At 39.9% G+C, this 19,954-nt stretch overlaps 4 protein-coding genes and 1 pseudogene across 4 annotated transcripts; 1 reads left to right on the forward strand and 4 right to left on the reverse strand.

Moving 5' to 3' along the window:
• Positions 1-1,177: 1,177 nt before the first annotated feature.
• LOC128719690 (LIRP-like) lies at positions 1,178-1,652 on the forward strand. The gene is made up of 2 exons (XM_053813318.1): positions 1,178-1,388; positions 1,462-1,652. Exons 1-2 carry the CDS (start codon positions 1,178-1,180, stop codon positions 1,650-1,652), a joined length of 402 nt encoding a protein of 133 aa, XP_053669293.1.
• A 4,477-nt stretch (positions 1,653-6,129) lies between these two features.
• LOC128718383 (uncharacterized) lies at positions 6,130-7,015 on the reverse strand (annotated as a pseudogene).
• Positions 7,016-10,088: 3,073 nt separating this feature from the next.
• Positions 10,089-10,651, reverse strand: LOC128718310 (probable insulin-like peptide 2). The gene is made up of 2 exons (XM_053811944.1): positions 10,474-10,651; positions 10,089-10,402 (listed from the first exon to the last, which is right to left on the reverse strand). The coding sequence occupies exons 1-2, from the start codon at positions 10,649-10,651 to the stop codon at positions 10,089-10,091; spliced, it is 492 nt and encodes a 163-aa protein (XP_053667919.1).
• A 361-nt stretch (positions 10,652-11,012) lies between these two features.
• Positions 11,013-11,544, reverse strand: LOC128718311 (probable insulin-like peptide 3). Its single transcript, XM_053811945.1, has 2 exons — positions 11,331-11,544; positions 11,013-11,248 (listed from the first exon to the last, which is right to left on the reverse strand). Exons 1-2 carry the CDS (start codon positions 11,542-11,544, stop codon positions 11,013-11,015), a joined length of 450 nt encoding a protein of 149 aa, XP_053667920.1.
• A 6,137-nt stretch (positions 11,545-17,681) lies between these two features.
• On the reverse strand, positions 17,682-18,636 carry LOC128708625 (trypsin delta-like). Its single transcript, XM_053803605.1, has 3 exons — positions 18,364-18,636; positions 17,954-18,297; positions 17,682-17,877 (listed from the first exon to the last, which is right to left on the reverse strand). Exons 1-3 carry the CDS (start codon positions 18,619-18,621, stop codon positions 17,682-17,684), a joined length of 798 nt encoding a protein of 265 aa, XP_053659580.1. The 5' UTR covers positions 18,622-18,636.
• Positions 18,637-19,954: the final 1,318 nt, after the last annotated feature.

Consider the following 19,954-nt stretch of genomic DNA (forward strand, 5'->3'; position numbering starts at 1 on the left):
TATGTCCCCGACATGCTCTGACAGTTGTTAGTACTGCCCGGAAGAAGTCTCCGATTGCAACCAAAAACCAACAGCACGCGACATAATTATCGTGCTCCCAAGAAGAAAAAAATCCTTGGAAGAAATTTGAAAGTGCTCTCGGTAGGAAAGAAAAACAAAACCTATCGCGCCGAACGATCACACCGTGAGCGACTGCCCTCGTGCTGTCAATCTAGACAGTTACGCCTCACAAACAACCCTGTGTTGGCCCATCTGCTGCTGAACACTAGCCGAGCTCATGGCGGTGTTATTCCATATGCCATACATTCCACAGAAGGAGATTCCACCCTCGGTTTGCCATCGTTTCTTGTTGCCGCGCCTGATGGCCTTTCTGAACGGCGCACCGATAAGCGAAACCGAACCCGCGTGTGGGAATGCTAATTTTAACACACCTTCCCAGTTAATGGCTGATCGATAAGCGGGCGCGGTCAAGGAACAGGAACAGGTTGCAAACGCCACAAACAGCCGGAAACATCTCTGACCCGGTGCGATCGGACTGCGCCGTTCGATGTTGTTTACGTCTTCTAATCTAAGTCCAAGGTGCGAACTCCTATATGGTCCATGACCGGAATCACGAACGGCCAGTGTTTATTTATTCGGTTGGATTCGCTTAACAGAATAAAAGAGTATTTGCCACTGCTGACTCACACCAAATCAAGTCCCAAGTGTTGTGTTTATCGCCATTAAACACTTGCTACTAATTGTGGGTTTGTGTGTTAGAAGCAACAACTAATCATGGCTCAGATTGCGGACTTACCGTTATATGTTTTATGATCTTTCAGCGGGTGATTTCAACACATCGCAGCTGAATGCAAATCAGATAAGATACGAATCCTCTCAAAACATCACCCAATCATGACAGCTACCAAGCGGCACATGTCAATAAACCTTTGCTACTAGATTTGTTCTGGGGAAAATCTGTTAAAGTGTTGTTTACTGCTAGTTATTGCTTACACTAAATGACTGGGATGCAACGTGATCTGTGCTAGTGTTGAGCAACGTGGCGTTATTTGCCAAATCAATATTTCTGGTCTAAATTCAGTTACAGACCTTGTCACTTATCCTATATAACCTATCCTTCCTTATATACCTCAAAGAGTATGATTACTAATGTACTTCTTTGACACTTTACTTCCAGATGCGATCTATCTTTGTCGGAATGAACTCCATCCTGATCGTAGCGGTGGTTGTGCTGTTGCTGCTGAACGAAAGTAAAGCCAACTCCACGCCGAACAGCGATGCCTTGATCAGTCAGTTAACTCGCTCACGCTATTGTGGCCGTCGGCTTACAGAGACGCTTGCCTTCCTCTGCCAGGGACGGTATCCGATGCTAACGCATTATCGAACCGGTACGTTCAAACTATTGCCGCCCAACCGTTACAGCACAGTGTGCCACTAACTGAAGATCTTACCCATTTGCAGACTACGTCCACGATCAGCAAAACCAGCGAGTAAAGGTAGAAGTAGCCACGCTGCCTGATACACTACCACCGGGCTTCCCGTATCCTGGGGCTGGTGTGCACCGGCGTAGTCGGCGCAATTCCGGCGGCATTTACGATGAGTGCTGCAAGAAGAGCTGCTCGTACGTCGAGCTGCGTGCGTACTGTGATTGAGCGGAGCGGGGTGTTCATCACCCACCGCCTGTACTAACCGAGACGAGTGGTTTCGGGATGCGGATGGAAACAACAACAAAAGCCCCCGGATGTAATGAGCAGTCGGTGATGCGTTTACCAGGCTTGCTGTTCAAAATCAATCGCTTGCGTATTATTCTATCCAGTTTACTTTATTATATTATTTTTTTATTTGCAATTTTACTCGCACTTCCCAATTCGTACAACGGCGAAGTTCTATTACTATTACTTTTAAAACGTTTTTGTAGGATATTACAATTAGCCGCAAAACCGTTTGTACTACATTACTCCCTATATGAATTTTTATTTGCGCGCGCGTCGAGAAGATACTGGAGACCGTTTGGGCATCTCAAGCGTCTCGTGCATTTTATGTTTGTGCCTTGCTGTTGTAGTTTACGTACGCTCTTCTTATCCTTTCTTGCTTTACCATTTCCAAACCTTCCAACATCGATCGGTCATGGGGAGTTAAAACGTTTCCTTGCTTTTACAATCAAATATAGCACACACTCTAGCTTTGTTGAAGCTTCCCAACTGTTCTTCCTATTTTTTATACACATGTATACACATTACAAGTTAATAATATAGCGCTTCTGTGTTACGAACGGAACGTGAGACGGAATTTCGGTAACAATCAGTGAGGTAACGTATAACGCACATTAGGCATAATAAGCTCCTTGCCGAAAGCGCATATTGCAGTGTCCTTTCTGCTTGGGATCTAGCTTCAAGATGAGTATCCACTAAAACGTAGACGAAAACTGGTGCTCACTGATGCCGAGTTCCGTACCGCTACCATTCGATTCGATAGTATATGTATATTTAGTACACGGTCAAAAGGTGTGAGATGATGCAGGAGGTGTACACGGTGAAGTTTTGTTTTTCTTTGCATGTGTGGTAACTTATTCGCTAGCAATCGATGCTGGCCGGTTTGCTGGTAACAGTGACGAAAGATATCGAAGGAGTTCTTGATGCGTCTACGAGCGGCTCACACTGCGAGTTTATGTGTGTAATTATTGACCACTCGAGAGGATGGGTGAAACGATGACAAACCATACAAACAAGATATTAGAAGAAAAGGATATTCATAGTCATTGTACACGATAAAGTGACTTGCGTACAGGTATTCGAAGCGGTTAGGTAGAACGTTTGATAGCAATAGCTGCAAGTACCAGCTTGTACGTGAAATTGAAAAAAAAAACATATTATTAATGGCAAAACTTCACCACACTCGAGTGTTGAACATACAGAATCTACGTATGTACACCTTCGCCTCACACTCTCTCCCATTGTGTCCCTGTGTCCTCTGAACGAATGTGATCGTAAATGCCTGTACAGGCTCTCCTCTGTCTATCAATAGGGTAAGCCGCATACGTGGTAGTAGATTTAATTAAAGTCAACTTCAACCATTAATGAACGACAGTAAAGGGTGCCTTTTTTATCTTTACGCTTCCGAAAATCTTCTTTGCGTTGCATTTTTTTATAAAAGGTTACGGCTATGCGAGTTTCAACGAGATCAAAACTCACCACCGCACGACATACTGTCGCCGCTGTCAATTGACCATTGGCCGGGCCCGGATCTCGGTCTCGTTTCTTCGGTAGGGGCCAAATCGATCGAGTGCGCTGATACCGTTCACCGTCCCGCCGTCAATCGATGGATCACATTTCCGATGCGTGACCAGTCGGGCATTCGGTGAGACAGAAAAAAGAAAAACAAACAAACGAACAAAACACACATAAATCCACCCCACTGGAAGATGCATCTTTCTTCGCATAGCACCGCCCGGTTGTTATGACTTACAACGGTTACGTGTTATGAAATGGACCGCTCACTTACATCGGGTAAGATCGAACGGCACCCAGCGGCTGACCTTCAATCGTGTACATTTCAGTTGATTGAGTTGCATTTCCCAGTCGCTATCTATACCATGTCTGGCTGTTGTCCATTTTTTCGAGTTCTTCTTTCCTATTCACCCCCTGCAGCATTGTGTCGTTTGTTTTGTATTGTTGTTGTTGTTTGCTTTTATGCATCTCGATGGCATGTAAACCTCGATTCCACCCTGGTAAACTGGTACGAGCCGGATCGAACGCGTCCCTGTAAACGAAACCATGTTGCTATGATTAATCGGTGAATAAATATAAGTTCCTTATCTACACGTTTTTTCCACCCCCTGCACGCTGTCTCGTATTAATAAACCAAATTATTATTACATTGCATTAAATGATACATTGTTGTGATAATCGACCTTCACATAAAATTTACAAGTTACTATCTCATGCATTTCCAATTTATTTTAATTCATGATCGATCGATATTAGCCACCGCTTACTGTAAATCATAAAAAATTGCATTTTACCGTTTTATATGACAATTCAATGAATAAACTATTCTTGTGGAAAATTTTATCCAAACTGTACCACAATGTATTGAGTTTGATACTAACTCATAACTTAGATGTATGTATAATTAATTACAATTTTCCTTATGTTAGAGGTATTAATTAGGGCGGCGGCATGATGATAGCGGAACCATCTGCACATGAACGGACCGGAACAAAATCCCCCCCGGACCAATCTCCCGTACGCAGGACTGACTATCCAGCTACGGGTAAATAAGGTCACAGAAAGCCAAATATGGCAGAACTAGACGAATATATTGGTCATTTAATATATATTGAACTCTTATTCATTCATATACTAGATGTTAGTAAGAATGGATGACTGGAACCCACCAGCATCATGGAAGAGGTCTCACAACTCTGTGAAAGTGGTTGTTTGAATTTTTGAATTGAAATTTCAAATGTTTGGCCACCAACTGCACCAATCGCACTTACAGTTACACAAAACCTCAAATAAGTTTTACACATGGGTATGCCAATATAATCTTTAAGTCCCTTCGCGGGACCCAACGAGTTTGTAATAACTGCTTTTTTAAGTTTCGTAATCGGATTGATTCGGATTGAAGGTATGGTCGATTCTAATTGTCATTATTTTGAGTTAACCTTGTGGATAGTATCGCGATTTACTCTCCCTGGGCTTTTTTGTTAATTCATGATAAATATAAAAATAAAAAAAAAGCTCGTTGTTTGATTTTTCTGTAACATAAAGGCTACTACTATAACATTTTTTCTAGTCATCTAAAACACTTCTAAAAGCCATCTAAAAATAAAACTTTCTAGATTCCTAGTTAGATTTCTTTTTTCTCTATTTTGCTATTTACTTACCGTACGGCAAACCTCCTTCTTTACCTGCTGTATTGTTTGAATAGTTTTGTAATATTTTTGTAATGTTCGTATCGGGTATTTATATATGACAAAGCAGGGATGCGCCGTGGCCGCGGCTTTTTTGAATAAATTGGAAGAAATACTGTATTTTTTCTCATCTTTCTAGATTATTTCTAACCTATTTTTCATACTTTTACTTTGATTACGTTTCGGCTGCTCAAATCGCATTCGAGGCGAGTTGCATCGTAAATCAAGCGTTTTCAAGCGTAACTACAACTTTGCAGAAAATAATTTTTACTTATCTCTCCATTTTTTTTTGTCATACTCAAAAATCTAGATGTCTTATAGTTATGTTACAGACTGTATTAGTGATAAAGCCATCCTCTATTCTGTTGGTTTCACTTGATGATCATGTGTATATGCTGCTGGGTTGTTGTCATCTTAACGAGATCGTCGATGAAGCAGAAACAGCTAAAAGGAACATTCTCATTCAACGTCTGGCCCGAAAACAGTATGTGTAATGGGTTTTACTAAACAGACGAAAGTGCAGAAGAGATAGGATATGACTTGGAAGATGAATATCACTTATTTATTATTTTTTCGATCTAATATAGCTGTTTTAAGGCAAGGCTTGAAACGTTGAGCTGTTTGGTTACTACCAGCAACTTTTACTTTTTGGACAACCCTCAATGTTGTCTGATTCCTCTGCGTCCGTTTTTTACAGTAGAAAAAAGCCCTCTCCCAGGTCTAAATCAAGATCCAAATGGTTTCGCCAGTATGGAAAAATAAGTCCTTATTTTAAATAGCTTATCATTTTAATGTTCGTCATATAAATAACTGAGATGAATGCATTATATTTCAGCTATTGGTTATTATGTTGTATATGTTTGCAGCACATTGTGGAAACCCGACTTTAGTAAAACACAGCTTTGACTAATAAGAAAACAAAAACATCATCAGCCTCATTTGCAATTAAACCTTTATTTATAGCTTCTTAGGACCACTCATTTATGTTACATGCTTCCCAGTAGAACCCTGTCTAATTCTTTACAAGCTTTCATACACATCACACACCTTCAAAGTGCTTAGTGCTTTGGTGCACTACATTAAAATTGATTAGTGTAATACGACTATTTGCTCACAAGTCCCGCTAAGTCCGTGTGCATTCCCCCTCACTAATCTAACTCGTTTTGGCTCAATAGTAAAAGAACTACCCACATCACACTGGAGCTTGAGGTATTCTAGTTGTTCAGTACTCCCGGAGCAACCTTCTTACAGTAGGACAGCAGCTGATTTATAGTGCAATCTTCACGGCAACATTCGTCCGCCACATTCCGTCGCAGCCGCGCCTTCATATGCGGTACAATGAACCGGTGAAATGGTTTCTTCCTAAACCATTGCGATGCCCAGCCGTCATGCATCGTTTCCAACTGGTTGGCATTTGGGGCCACGTTAATGTTCCTTTTAAATGCATTCTCATTGAAGTTCTCTCCAGACCAATGGAGCTGGGACGTAAACTGGTTAGGGGACATTTGTGGGTAAAATTCAACTGAAAAGACATTTTCGTCATTCCAAAAGGGTGTAGTTTTAGGTGATTGTTTTTGTGTGTCTGCATCTTGTTTATACCATCGTACCTGCATTTTGCCTCAGGTCGTCCAAAGTGTAATATTCCTCACATAACATGGCCAACACTTTCGGTAGTTGATCTCCGCAGTAACGATTCGCTGCAACGGACTGTAGGTTTCCAGTAGCAATCAGTACCAGCAAACATGCAACTCTGACGCATGCATACCGTGAAAATTTCATCTCCTATGGTGTACTGCAAGCGGTAGACCGCTTGTTAATTTGAAAAAGAAAATCTGAGCGAATTTTCAAAAAAAAACTTCAAGAACAAATCATTTTTCAAAAGCTTAGTAACTTTACCTTGTATCGATTGGACCTCTGTTTAGTAGCACGCAGGTTGGCGAACAGAATGAGTTACTTGCATTAATGGCCTCGCTTATATACTGCACTTTAGTGGGATAGTTTATTTTTAAACCATGACAACAACATGTGCAAGCTTTATAGACATCTGGGAAACCGACCAAGATTCCAATCTACACTAGAGGACACAAATATAGATGCCATGTTCATACACGGATCAACAATTATTTAAACAACCTTTCCTAATATGATTCTATTAAATCCAGAACTTTGAAATTATACAAAATTTATATATGTGTAATATGTGCATAAAACTTTTAAAATACTAGCAAGCTAAAGTATAAATGTTTAATTTTAATTTTCAATTATGTCCTTTTATGCACAACAGGCTGTACACCTGCTGTACACCAAGCGTGTCCTTGCTAATACGCATAATGCCATCTTGAACCACTTATTATGCAGCGCGTCTGGCGACGTATTTTACTTGTCAGACACTATTAATGCACTGTAGTGCAGTTGGAACAAATGTCAATCCCCAAGCAGGTGTTGTACCTTTTTCTAATTATTTACAAAGTAAGCAAGTGCAGTGTCCTTCGACGATTAGGTAGGTATTCCTCACAGGAATTCATTGTGGTAACTTAAATTGAAAATTTATAAGTTTGTATACAAACTTTTACTTCATAATATACCATTTATAATATTATAATATTTATAATATAATATGAGTATGAGTATGATTCATATATAATATAAACCATTATTCATCCTACTGCAAAAGTATAGTACAACTGGAACAAGCGACAATCTTCACGTAAGTAAGTATGATCTGAGTTTGAAATTCGATTGAATTGGAACGCCTCCTTTACGAAGAATTGATTAACATCTAAGACACAGCTTTTGCAGGATAGTTTTTATGGCCCAGACTTTGATTTTGCTTTGTAAATGTCAAAATCATATTCATATTCATCATATTCAAAACAGGAGAGTATGATCGATTACATAGTGCAATGTAAGGTATACTGATTATACTTGATTTAAATAGATCTAATTACAAGTATTACAAGTGATCCAATGAGACAAAATCGAGTCTATCCGGCAACTCAAATAAGTCTGGTAATATAATAAGTCAAATAAGTCTAGGAAGCCAAAAATGGCAGGTATGACCTAGTCGGTCATTACGCTCGGAAGATGGCGAAGAAAAAGAACAACAACAAAGTTATAATTAGTAGTAGTAGTAGTAGCAATAGAAGATGAGGGTAACAATATCAAAAAGACCAAAAAGACAAGAACTTTTTAATGATTTTTGGATATTGTTACCTGGTTTGTTTGTTTTGGTTTCCATGGTTTTTCATTCTTATTAGTGGACAAGACTAAAGCATGACGCAGTATAAACACATATTTTCTGCTCAGCTTGTTTAGGTTATCTGATCAAACATAGCGTTTCTTTAATAATATTTTTGAATAATAATAATATATTGGACTAATTAATAACAAACATTCGATCAACTGTCTATGATCTACGACTGTTTCATGCATTTTAATTAATTACAATTATTAAATAAATTAATAAATATAAATTAATTAAATAAAGTTTCATCATTACCCCCCAAAATTTATTTACTTAAACTCAAAATTTTTACTTAAACAACCCAATGTTTACAGTTTAAGACTTTAATTAAATTAAATATAAATAAAGAAAAATAATCATTCTGCTAGACTTCCTATATCATAAAATCAAATTTATTGGAATCAAAAATTGTACGAAATTGTTTTAAATTTTTACTAAATAACCGATGATACCATATCGGTCCCAAGTAGATGTAAATTCGTCTTTCGACAGGAGAGCTGTCTGACCAAGTATTATTCGCGAGCTTCGTTGTAATGCACATAGCCTGAATCCGAGATCATGTTTTGAATTATAAAAAAATCATTTGTCTGAAGATTTGAAAATTACATATTTATATAAGTGTATATATATATTACATAATTATTGTTTGGGATGTAAAACTGTAGCATTTAACATTTAATTAATTTATTCATTTTTGTTGTTGTAGATACATTGAACAACGGATAGGCTTAGCAATGAATATTCAAATACTAACCAGTTATGTATTAAAATTAATTAAAGTTAATTAACGCAATTAATGTATTAAATTCAACGTAATTATGTTGTGCAATAAAAACTATCAAAAACTCAAAACGAGAAAGGAGCAATAAAATTATCAATAAAAGAGACACCTATAGGCATGAAGGAAACATGGCATGAATGGAAACAACAAGACCGCAGAAGGAGGAGAAGTTAAAATCAAAACAAACATAACATCGATCAAACCATCTGGAAGAGGAAATGAGTTTACCATTGTGACAAATTAGTAGAGTGGCGGTCCGATGGTGTATTGGTAGCGACGACGATCTTTACACGCCACGTGGTAAAATAATTCTATTCAGGCCAAAAATGACAGGAAAGTTCTAGTCGGTCGTTACGATAAGAAGTAGTAGGGAGGGTGTCACGTTAACTATTTAGAATGAATCGTCAATCTGCTAAAAAATAAAAAATCTTTTTTCTGCATATAGGAGTGTCTTTCCCTAAATAACAAAGAGAAAACTTCAATGTATGGCAACTACAATATGAAAGGGATTAATAACCGGATAGAAAGTCAATACAATAAAGATGAATTTAAGAATGAATGTAGAAGCAGCCGAATGAAGACTTTCCATTCGACAACTTAAGACAACCAAATAGAAATCTCAAGTTTATAACAACAACAACTTAGTTCTTTCTGCATAGAAAAAGTCAACCAAATCATTTAGAATAAATTCACTATCGTTCGTACAGTTTTGTTTGTGCTTTTCAAATGCTTGCAAATAGCCAATAATTGATAGGTTGGTTTTTATTCCACGATTCACAATTTCCAATAATAACCGTACCAGTAAATGGCACTACGCCTGGGCTACCGAGCTCGGCTAGTTAAATAGGCATCCTTACAACATCATCTGTTCTGCTTGCCGCAACCGTGCAAGTGTAGCTACATTGTAAAATATAAAGCGATCTAATTAACAGCGAGAGCTTGTGAGCTTGGGTTAGATATTTAGGTAAGATTTGCGAAGTGCAGTGTGTACGATTTGTAATTCATTTTTGTACGATTTTGTACGTATCATTCCCTGCTTCCAGCGCGGTGATCCAATTTCACTTGCGTTGACATTCATTCAATAGTGAAGAGTAATCGATCAATACTTAATAACGGCGTGCTTTTGAATGTGAATTCCAAAAGGAGACTTAATATGAGCTGGCCTTCTTACAGTACTGCAGCAACTGATTCATGCCGCAGGGTCGCAAACAACACTCCTCTACAATGCCTCCGCGACTTTTACGGAACCGTGCGGGTATCAGCTCGTTGTGTCCTGTTCCATGTCGGTACATGTAGTTCGTCGGATACACCATGTTCATCCAGGCCGGTACAGAGGCCCGATCGTCCATCATGCCGACCGATTGCAGCTGCTGATCCAGTATCATCTGCTGCTGCTGCTGCGTGCTGTCGTCCGCATTCATCCACTCGTCGTTGCTGGTGTCCGTCTTCATGAAGGTGTCCACTTTTATTGGGAAGGATAGCAAACTGTTTACAGAAAGATTTCTAAGATTCCTTGGATTTGGTATAACTTACTGGATTTCTTGCTCGAAGTATGCAGATCGGGGAACTCGTCACACAGGAAGGATAGGACCTTGACCAGCTCGGCACCACAATATCGCTTGTTTCCCGATACTACTGCAATCGTCCAGAGAAGTACCAACGCTTGCAGCATGTAGAAAGTTCCACTACCAGCTCCGTTCGAAGACGACATGATGACAAAAGTTCAAATTGGTTTACGGTGAGCTACTTTACAGGAAATATACGTCCAATACGTTGCAGTGTACACTGTGAATAAATCGTAAATATTATAAAAAAGAACAGAAACATCCAGCGTTAGAACCTTCAAAAGTGTCTGGCAATAGCTGCTGCAAGCGAAATTCAATGTCTGACAATAAAACCCACAAACTCTTTCTGAGAGGGGGAAGCAATGCGTGTGCTCTAATGCGTTTATTGCGCCAAAAGAGGTACACTACAGAGTATCAAAGAAAATGCGAAGATTCCAATGCTTTGCAACAGGCGGCAGCACCAGCAGATGACGATCATGCAGCTCTCCAGTATCACGCGGTCAGTCTTTAATCGGCACAGTAGCTTTTCAGCGTGTCGAGCGTACAGCTCTGGTAGCAACATTCGGCCACCACCTGACGCCGTACACGGCGGAAGTTCTGTCCGTGAGAGTTGAGGTGCTGGAGCGTCACCAGCGCCTGGTGGATCATATTGGACGAACGATCTTGCAGAGTACGTAGCTCTTCCATATCATTCTGAACATCATCCAGCAGCCGTGCCTCATGGTAAGGCACCAAGAAATTGTCTACAAAAGGCACAGAGCATTTCTTGCAATTAAAACGACACTAATAGCAAGACAAACACACTAGCTACCACCGTACACATACCAGATCTCTTGCGGAGTCCATTAAATCTGTTGCATAGTTCAGCCAACGTATCGCTCAGCTTTGCTCCACAGTAGTGTGCTTTTCGTTGCGAGGCGCTTTCCACGTACTGGAGTGATCCACTAGCACCCGATATGGAGAGCAGTGTTAGAAACAGTAGCACCATAGTTCCGCAGGAAACCACCAGTAGACGGTGTGCGTTAGCCTTCGATGGCATCTGCAATGGAATGGTTGAATGCTAAACCTTAGAGTGCAAAGCAGGCTGCGGACTGCACTACTATTACGTAACTATGGCACGGCTATGTTTGGCGCATACTGCTAATGTACGTCTCATTGTGTTAGTTTTATTTCGAAACAGTATCTCAGAGGCTGCCAAACCTCATCAGATTTAGAGGATCTACTAGTGAAGTCATCTTCCAATAACTGCTACAAACGTATCCGGCAAGAAGATCTTGTTTCGTACAGAATTAATCACACATTAGCACAGGTTCTACGCCAAGCACACTAACTGCAAAGCTTCTCCAAATTGTATAGTAAGCACGTCCAAACAAATTCAATTTGATCAAACGTTTCACCTACCTTGCACTGAACAAAAACTTACCACACGCAACAACTCGACACACTCACTCACTCTTTTCCGCACTATTACTAAGCTCGACAGTAATTTCCACAAACCAAACCCAAGAACTAAGAAGTTTCTGATGACAATTACCTTGCTTGTTACCTGGCCGGACCTGGCGTACTGGATCAGCTTCCGATGGTTTGATGTACTAGATATCCACGTGAACAAAGAGAGAGAAGGAGTGTACACTACACTGTGGGAAATCCGTTGGATCACTGAATGTCGGTTGTTGGTTCTTGGTCGCTTTTATACATCGCCTCCAGTGGTCGGAATTTTTCCACGCACGCACTTGAAAGTACGCGATTTAGATGACTTATTTCCCAGTACTCTCATCCCGTTGGAAAAAAAATCACTGGCCTGATGAAGGGAAAAAACGAGACGCAACATACGGGAAAGTTCAAGGATATGTGTGCCGCACTAAGACGGCCACAGTACCTGGCGCGCCATTTGCATAATCAGCTCCTTAGTTTCGCAACCCTTTTTGATGCGACGTGAGAAAACATGGTGGCGCCAACCGTCTGCCGAACGATTTCGATGCCCAATCGAGTGTGAAACGTGCACGGAAAGTGAAAACTACCGCCACACGTCGATAGGAGAAAATTATTAACAAAAATTGAAGAAACACGATACGTGTAAAATGTATGACTTTTTACAAAACTCGACAGGTTTCGTAATGCGATTGTATGGTAACGAATGGAAATGCATCAGCAATTGGCATTGAAAATATAAACATGCTTTCTGCACCAGAGTAAGAGTGTGAACTGCATGTTGGATAGCTTCCGTGTGGCCCGGTAAAAAAGTGTTTAGTATGTTTTACTTTTATAATTAACTTAACTACGCAAAATGTTATTTGAAACGCAAAACTAATCAACTATAGTACAACTGTAAAGTATTCAGCCTCTTCACATAGCTGATTATTTACAAACCATGGACCATTTGCAACAGAACTGCTCTTTCATGGGAAAGGTGAATGCATCAATCAAACGTTCGTTACAATCAATCCAGTAACGAAACATTCCAGGAAGCTGTTTTGATGTTATTTTCATACAGATTATTTATTGGCGATCGGCGGAACACTGAGCCACTTCGTGCACATTTTGTTGTGTTTTCGAAAATGCTGTGTTGATGAAAATGATGTATTCACAACATAGTGCGTGATCGCATCGCAATTTCATTTAGTCTAAATTTATTAGCAAGTGCCGATAATCATCGATAACACCATCGTATAAAGACAATTATTGTGGTAGATTTTACGGGTCAATTTTTTTTTAATCAACACGACCAAAACTCTTTTGAAACGGAGCTCCCACATGCTGAACCGGTTGTTAAGCTGTTAGTAAATCAGGCGAAGGAAAGCCAGAGGTGGCAGGCAGATCACAGACATTTTATCGAAACATCTGCTTACATTTTGGGACTGTTTTTTGTTGGAATTTTATGTTGATTAGAAGACTGTTGTTCTTTTAATCCTTCTTAATGTTTTAATTTAGCTTTTTAGTTAAATAATCGCAGAATATAAACGCCAAATTATACACCTTTTCAATGTTCAAATAGTTGTTGATTTTATTATCTCGTACTTCATGATCTTTCGTGTTTTGATGCATAGTTTTAAGACAGATTACCCGAATATAAATCGCTAAGATATTTACTTTTCTACTGTACAAAAATTGTACAACGACGTACGAACGTTGTTAGTACTTATGTTATTAGATAGGCATATAGAAGCCTTGATTGAAAATGGAGACAGAAGGTGGGTTAATTCAAGATTGAAAGTTGTGCTATACGGGAAGATATGCTCTAGACAATTTCATTGTGACTATTTCGCAGTACGTTTCCTCTCTATCGCTGGCGAGATTCAATGTACTGCAAATTGCATATTTTTTTCATAGGAAAAAACTGTATTCAATAAAGTATAAATAATCTTAATTTTGTAGAATTAAAGCTAACAAAACGTAGATGTAACGTGAACTTAATTCTACAAGATAAATCGTTCCCCCGTAGCTAGGACTGACTGAATGACGGCCGTTCTAACCAAAAAAGCTAACAATGTTCGGCTGATTTTTACCAAACGTTACCAAATAAATCAGTATTGAAAAAATAAGTAGCTTTAACATAGTTTTGAGAGAATGGTTAATTTCATCTTTCAGAGAATGGTTGATGATTTGAATCTAGATTGTTCTAATCTAATTGAAATATTTTTTTATATTGATTTATATTGAAATATGTTTTATACATATTGTCCATACGCGAGTGATTGTCACCAACAATTCGTGGAAACCATACGCAATGTTAAAAAACCACATGGGTGGATTCAACGCGCACCACAAAGCACTATTTGCAGCCCCACATTTTCAACCCCAACAGGTCTAAACCTGCCAAATCTCGATTTCTTTGAGTTTATGTCTCCTTTATCCGTTCGGAGTATTGGTCCGGATAGGATTTTGAACCGCTCCTGTCGTGTGAAAAACGGCGCCACTACCAACGGGACTTTACACTACATGCTTAGGACAATACTATATTGGTGCTTCTCGCCACCAGCATTGTAATTTAATCAGAAAGGATCTTATGGACTCTCTCTCTCTCTCTCTCTCTCTCTCTCTCTCTCTCTCTCTCTCTCTCTCTCTCTCTCTCTCGACTTCCAAACGTGTTGGGCATTGTGGCAAAATTGTATAATACTACTGATACAGCCAGGAAAGGCCGGGATAATGGATTGGCTGACGACGGCGTTTAGAGCATTCCTGCAGAAGGCGAAGTAAGTAAGTATACAGTTGACTCCTAAATCAATCTTGTACGGATAGGAATTGGTTGGTTCATAAACTAACCTCTCCGTGGTTCCTATCTACCCATGTAGCCACGGCAAAATAAATGCAAAAGCCCATCCTCCCTTCTCCGATATACTCCAAGCCTGTTGCTGTTTGCTCATGATGTTGTCTCCAGCGATGCTTCTTGCTGTAATAAGTTAACCCACACTTGAGTTTACAGAACAATCTACGTCCTTTGCAAGAATGATACATGTGGACACCATTCCAGCGATACACTGCATCGTCAAAGTTAGTTAGTAATTGGCGACATCATGGGCGCCCATGCTTGTGTTCCGTATATTAGCATGGATATGGTTTCATTTGTATGCTCGCGCAGCAATTTGCTACTTGGGTCGCAGATGTTTGGTATGTATGACGCTAACACGATGGATAACTTCGATGTCTTGTTGCAGAACTGCTTTAAGGGCTCGTTGCAATTTAGTCGACCGTCTGTGACCACAAATTAGTGCAAGATGCCATCTTCGGTTAAGTATCCATAATAACCCACCCCCCCTTCCCCCCCTTCCAACCTCTGAAGTTCCCATCCATAATCCCCCAAAAGCAGTGAAAGTCTCGTTCCGATCCGATGAGTTCCGATCCCGAAGAAAACGTCAAACGTCATAAAGTTGTACATAACGTATCAAACGCCCACCGTTATTTTGACTGATTTAAGGTCCGCGTCGGTGTCGATAGCATTTAGATAGCTTTACAGAAGTCTATACAGGTACGGAGGATCCTTCATGCTGTGCTGCGCCTTTGTAATAGCCTCCTCACTTAGCTTCTTGATTCCTTTAAACATCGACAGACGGCCATGCACCACCATCTTCTTTGGCTTTGCTAGTGAAACTGGTATCCCCAATGTCCTTAAGGCTGAGGTATAATCAGGTGTCTTTTCTGGCCTCGGCAAAAGAAAGTCTCTTCCAGATGGCCGAGAAGTTGCCGGATACAAGATCACCCTGGAAGATCATCTGACTCCCTTTCGAGTAAGCTTTCATAGCGGCAAAAATTTCTTCTCTATCTATTGGCACAGGTGCTGACTGAGGGAAAGTGAAGGTAGAATTCCGGTTAGGCGAGCCGTGGACAACAAACAGCATTTTTATAATGATTTCCTAGTGAACTTCGGTTTGAGGTAGGTTTTAAGTTTGTTCATATAGAATTTTAGGAAATAAGCACTCCACCAATTTCGCAGGATGTCGGTGCATTGTTCGAAAGTTTCGATTCGGTTGCATCACGCTGCCTCCACAATACACGAGCGAATGGCCCAGCCAGACGAAGAAAACTACTTGAATGGGTAAATGACCAGCTCGCTGTCTGAAAATATTCGTTAACCTTTAGCCGTTTTAGGTCTTTGCATCTAAGTTGTTTACAGCGATGTCCCGGTACATCGTGACGAAAAGAAACACAATTAGTTGAGAATCACCAAAAGAAATGACTATTTGCAAGGAAACCATCAAAACAAGAGTATCACAAGCTGCATGGTAGATAAAAGTCACAGAGACGCAACTAAGAGTAATCAATCAGCAATCAATCATCGCAACTCACGGGAGCATGCACTGGACACATGCAGGTTACATGGGGGCGCCCAGTCGTTCAGTGGCATTGGTACCGGTCTCCGCAAGACCAACCTGTTCTGCACTTTTTTCCCCGTACGTAGAACTGTACATCCAGCTGCAGAACAATAAGAAAATTATTTCATTCAAGGCAAATTGCTTAAATTCAAAATATTATAAACTCTTCCGTGCTGTTGACCACACATTTTCCGTATGTTTGTATTGTGGTTGTTAATTTATGAGTGTGTTGGGAATTCAACAAGATCAATATATCGATCACAGATAGGTGAGGGGGAAAACTGTAAATTCCACTAACCCGATTAAATACGCCGCCCTTGTGACTTCTTCTTCTTCATCATCACTTCTTCTTCTTCTTTATCGGCACAACAACCTCAAGAGGTCTGCCATTCCTGGCTTTCTGTGACTTTATTGACCCGTAGCCGGATAGTCAGTCCTGCGCACGGAGGATTGGTCCAGAACCGTTCCCGTAGTGTATAAAACAAAACCGCTATCAACACGACCAACGTTTTCAAATGCCGGAATTTAAAACGACCGGGTTACAGACGAGTGAAACCGACAAAAAATGACATGACTGATACAAAATACTTTCTGGACCATTGCTCAGTAGCAAGAATTGACTACATAGCCGGTAGTGGCGGATCGCTGTGAGAGAAGCCCCGAAATAAAACATTTCGGTTGGAAAAAGTGTTTGAGTTATGGACCCGAAAAGTAAACGGAAGAAGTAAAGGGCCTGAAACGGGACGGGTGTTTAATCCTCAACGTATGGTATAGCCCCCGAAGTGCACTATTAAGTGGCCTCAGCCTGTCAAAATGAGACAGCTGTCTCCATCGCTTTTCACCTTATCTCAGTGATGCTGAGCATTTTTTAAATATGATCATGACCTCCTCCCTCGCTCAAGCATTACGGTATCATAGACTTCTCTATAGTGATGAGAAAAATTGCTCCCATCAGGGATTCGATGCGACCGATCCGGATCCACCTTGAGATCGATCCTCCGAATTTGATCCGAATCCCACTTTGGACAAAGTGGAATGTCTTCTTCTTTGTGATTATACAGAATATATTTATGTTCATCCCAGAGAATATGTATGCAGAACATGCTCACAATTTGATCATTTTCTAAAAATGCACAGTAAATGATGGTGAAATATATATTTTTGTGGGAACATATTTCGTTATTTTAGATATTTAAAGCACTGCATACGTATGCAGTAAAAAGACGCAACAGTATTAAAAACGCAATAAATTTAAGATTCAGATTTATATTTCACGCCCTCAGTTGTGATGCTTGAAAGACTTTTTGAAAAATGCTGCATGTACTCGATCATTTCATTTATTTCTGTCGAGCTTGTTTGAGCAATTTTATATTCCAGCTTGGCTTCGAATGAAGTTGCGAATGCTGGGGTCAATTACCTTTGCGAAACCAGCTGGCAAAGCACTGTTACAGTCGGGATTGGTGAAGGAAGCGATTCCCGTTAGTCTGCCTTCACACACCAATGCACCACCACTGTCCCCCTTGCAAACATCCACTCCATTGCCGTACTTGGCGCAAAACATGCTGTGAAAACAAAAATACATATAATTGATCACATTCGAGAACATTCTCGGTTGACTTCATCAGTAGACACACTTACTTAGACGTAAATCGAATTTGATATGAAGCCCATGCTGCGTTACAACTGGCCTGCGACAAAATATTCATCTGCGCGTAACGCAATTCACTTGTAGGTGCTGGCACGTTGATGTTAGTTCGGCCCCATCCAACCACAAAGCAAGGCGTTCCAACCGACATTTCTGAGAATTGGAGTGCTATCCGACCCATGTTTGGTTTTCCACTGAACGCATTCGTAGGCACTGTTACGATAGCTGCATCGTTCTCCAGTGTGTTAGGGTTATAGCCGCCATGAAGTGCAATTCTCACCACCTGGAAAAAGAAACCTCCTGTGGTGGGAGATATGCTACCACCGTGCACAATGATCTGAAACATTCAAACGTCAAGCAGATAGTGATTTTGATTAGGAAATTAAAACACGCGACAACTCACCTTTGCAATATCGTTCATTCTATCGTTCATACAATGACCTGCAGTCAAGGCATGAGAGAAGGTGATGATACTTGCACCACAGAAGAACATATTGTTATGATACATGTTTACTGCATATACATAATTGGCAATATTCACTGCGACACCATTAACTATACGTCCAGAATGGGATACCCCATTTGCTTGAGTCCCATCTCCTGCCAACACAACATTGCTGCGGATCAATCCCAAAAGCACTAAACCGATCACTTGCTTCATCGTCCGTTTGGTTCAACTATGAGTACAGCGTCTTTCGATGCGGTATTTAAAGCTCCGAAAATTCGTTCCGCATCAAACAGATTTATTTGTTATACTTGTATGTATAGCGAAATTTTTTCGGAAGATGTTTGGAAGTGTTTTATACAGATTCATGTGTATGTGTTACCGTAAGTTGGTTATTACTGGCAAATGTAGTATCTTGCATCATCTGTTCAAATAGCAAAAGATGGTTGTGCAGGCAGCCTCCGAGATACGCTATTATAGCGGACCGCCGTGACCCGGGAAAATTCGCGCATAACTCGAATCTGTGAGTAAAATCGTTTATACTTCAAAGTTATTCAGTTGATAGTTAACTTCCTTCTCTGCACGTAAATTATTCAGCAAACCATACGACTTTTTGAAAGAATACAATAAAATAAATTTAAAATAAATGTTTCCCAAAGGAAGATATTTTGGATCATTTTTTTTCCTTTTTGTATAGATTTTGTGCTATAAACTAAGTCAGCTGTCAAGTTTCCTAAAACCACGTATCTCCAAATACGCGTATAAAAGGAACCGCGTATCTCGGGGATTGCCTGTACCTCTTTACAAAAGCACCAGATATTTGAAATTTTCAGTATTCAAGAAGCGCAAATTAACTTCTTAGTAGATACATATCATCCTTCTCCGTTTAATTCCATTTTATTTTTCTTTAAGGTGCTTTTTTTCATTTTGTTACGTTTTCTTATTTACTTTTCTTACAAAAATTGTTTGTTTTTGTTTTTCTTATTGTTTTTCTTTCTTTACATTCACATTATTTTTTCCCCAGAGATGACATAAATTCAAACTTTTCAAAGTATCTATACTTCTTTCGACAACAGTACATACATTTCAAAAGGGGATGATCCATTTATTACGTAACGCTGGCAGAGGCGCTAAAGAAGGAGGTTAGTACCAGCGTTACGGCATGTTACATAGAAGCAAGAGGAGAAAGGGGTCAATTTTGTGTTTCGTTAGGCCGTGCTCTGGGATTTGTCGTATACGACAAACGACAAATACAAACGTATGGCGCTCTATGGAGGTGCTCTGTGAAATCCGATCAAACTTGGTAAAACATCTGTCGTCATACAAATCAATTTGTTTTTTCTATAAACCCCGTAAAACTTGTCGTTCGCACAGCTAGCATATGTGGATCTTGAGTGTTTGAAGCATCTGACAAGCGTTTCAAGGGGCAAAATAAAAAAAAATTCGTTCAACCGTCAAAAAAAATTTAAACATCGTGCTTTGACAGCTTGTCGTATACGACAACTCCTAGAGCACCCGTAAAATGTGTCGTTGTCGTTGGTCGTATACG

This window comes from Anopheles marshallii, chromosome 2 (assembly GCF_943734725.1).
Source record: "Anopheles marshallii chromosome 2, idAnoMarsDA_429_01, whole genome shotgun sequence".
Lineage (NCBI taxonomy): Eukaryota > Metazoa > Arthropoda > Insecta > Diptera > Culicidae > Anopheles > Anopheles marshallii.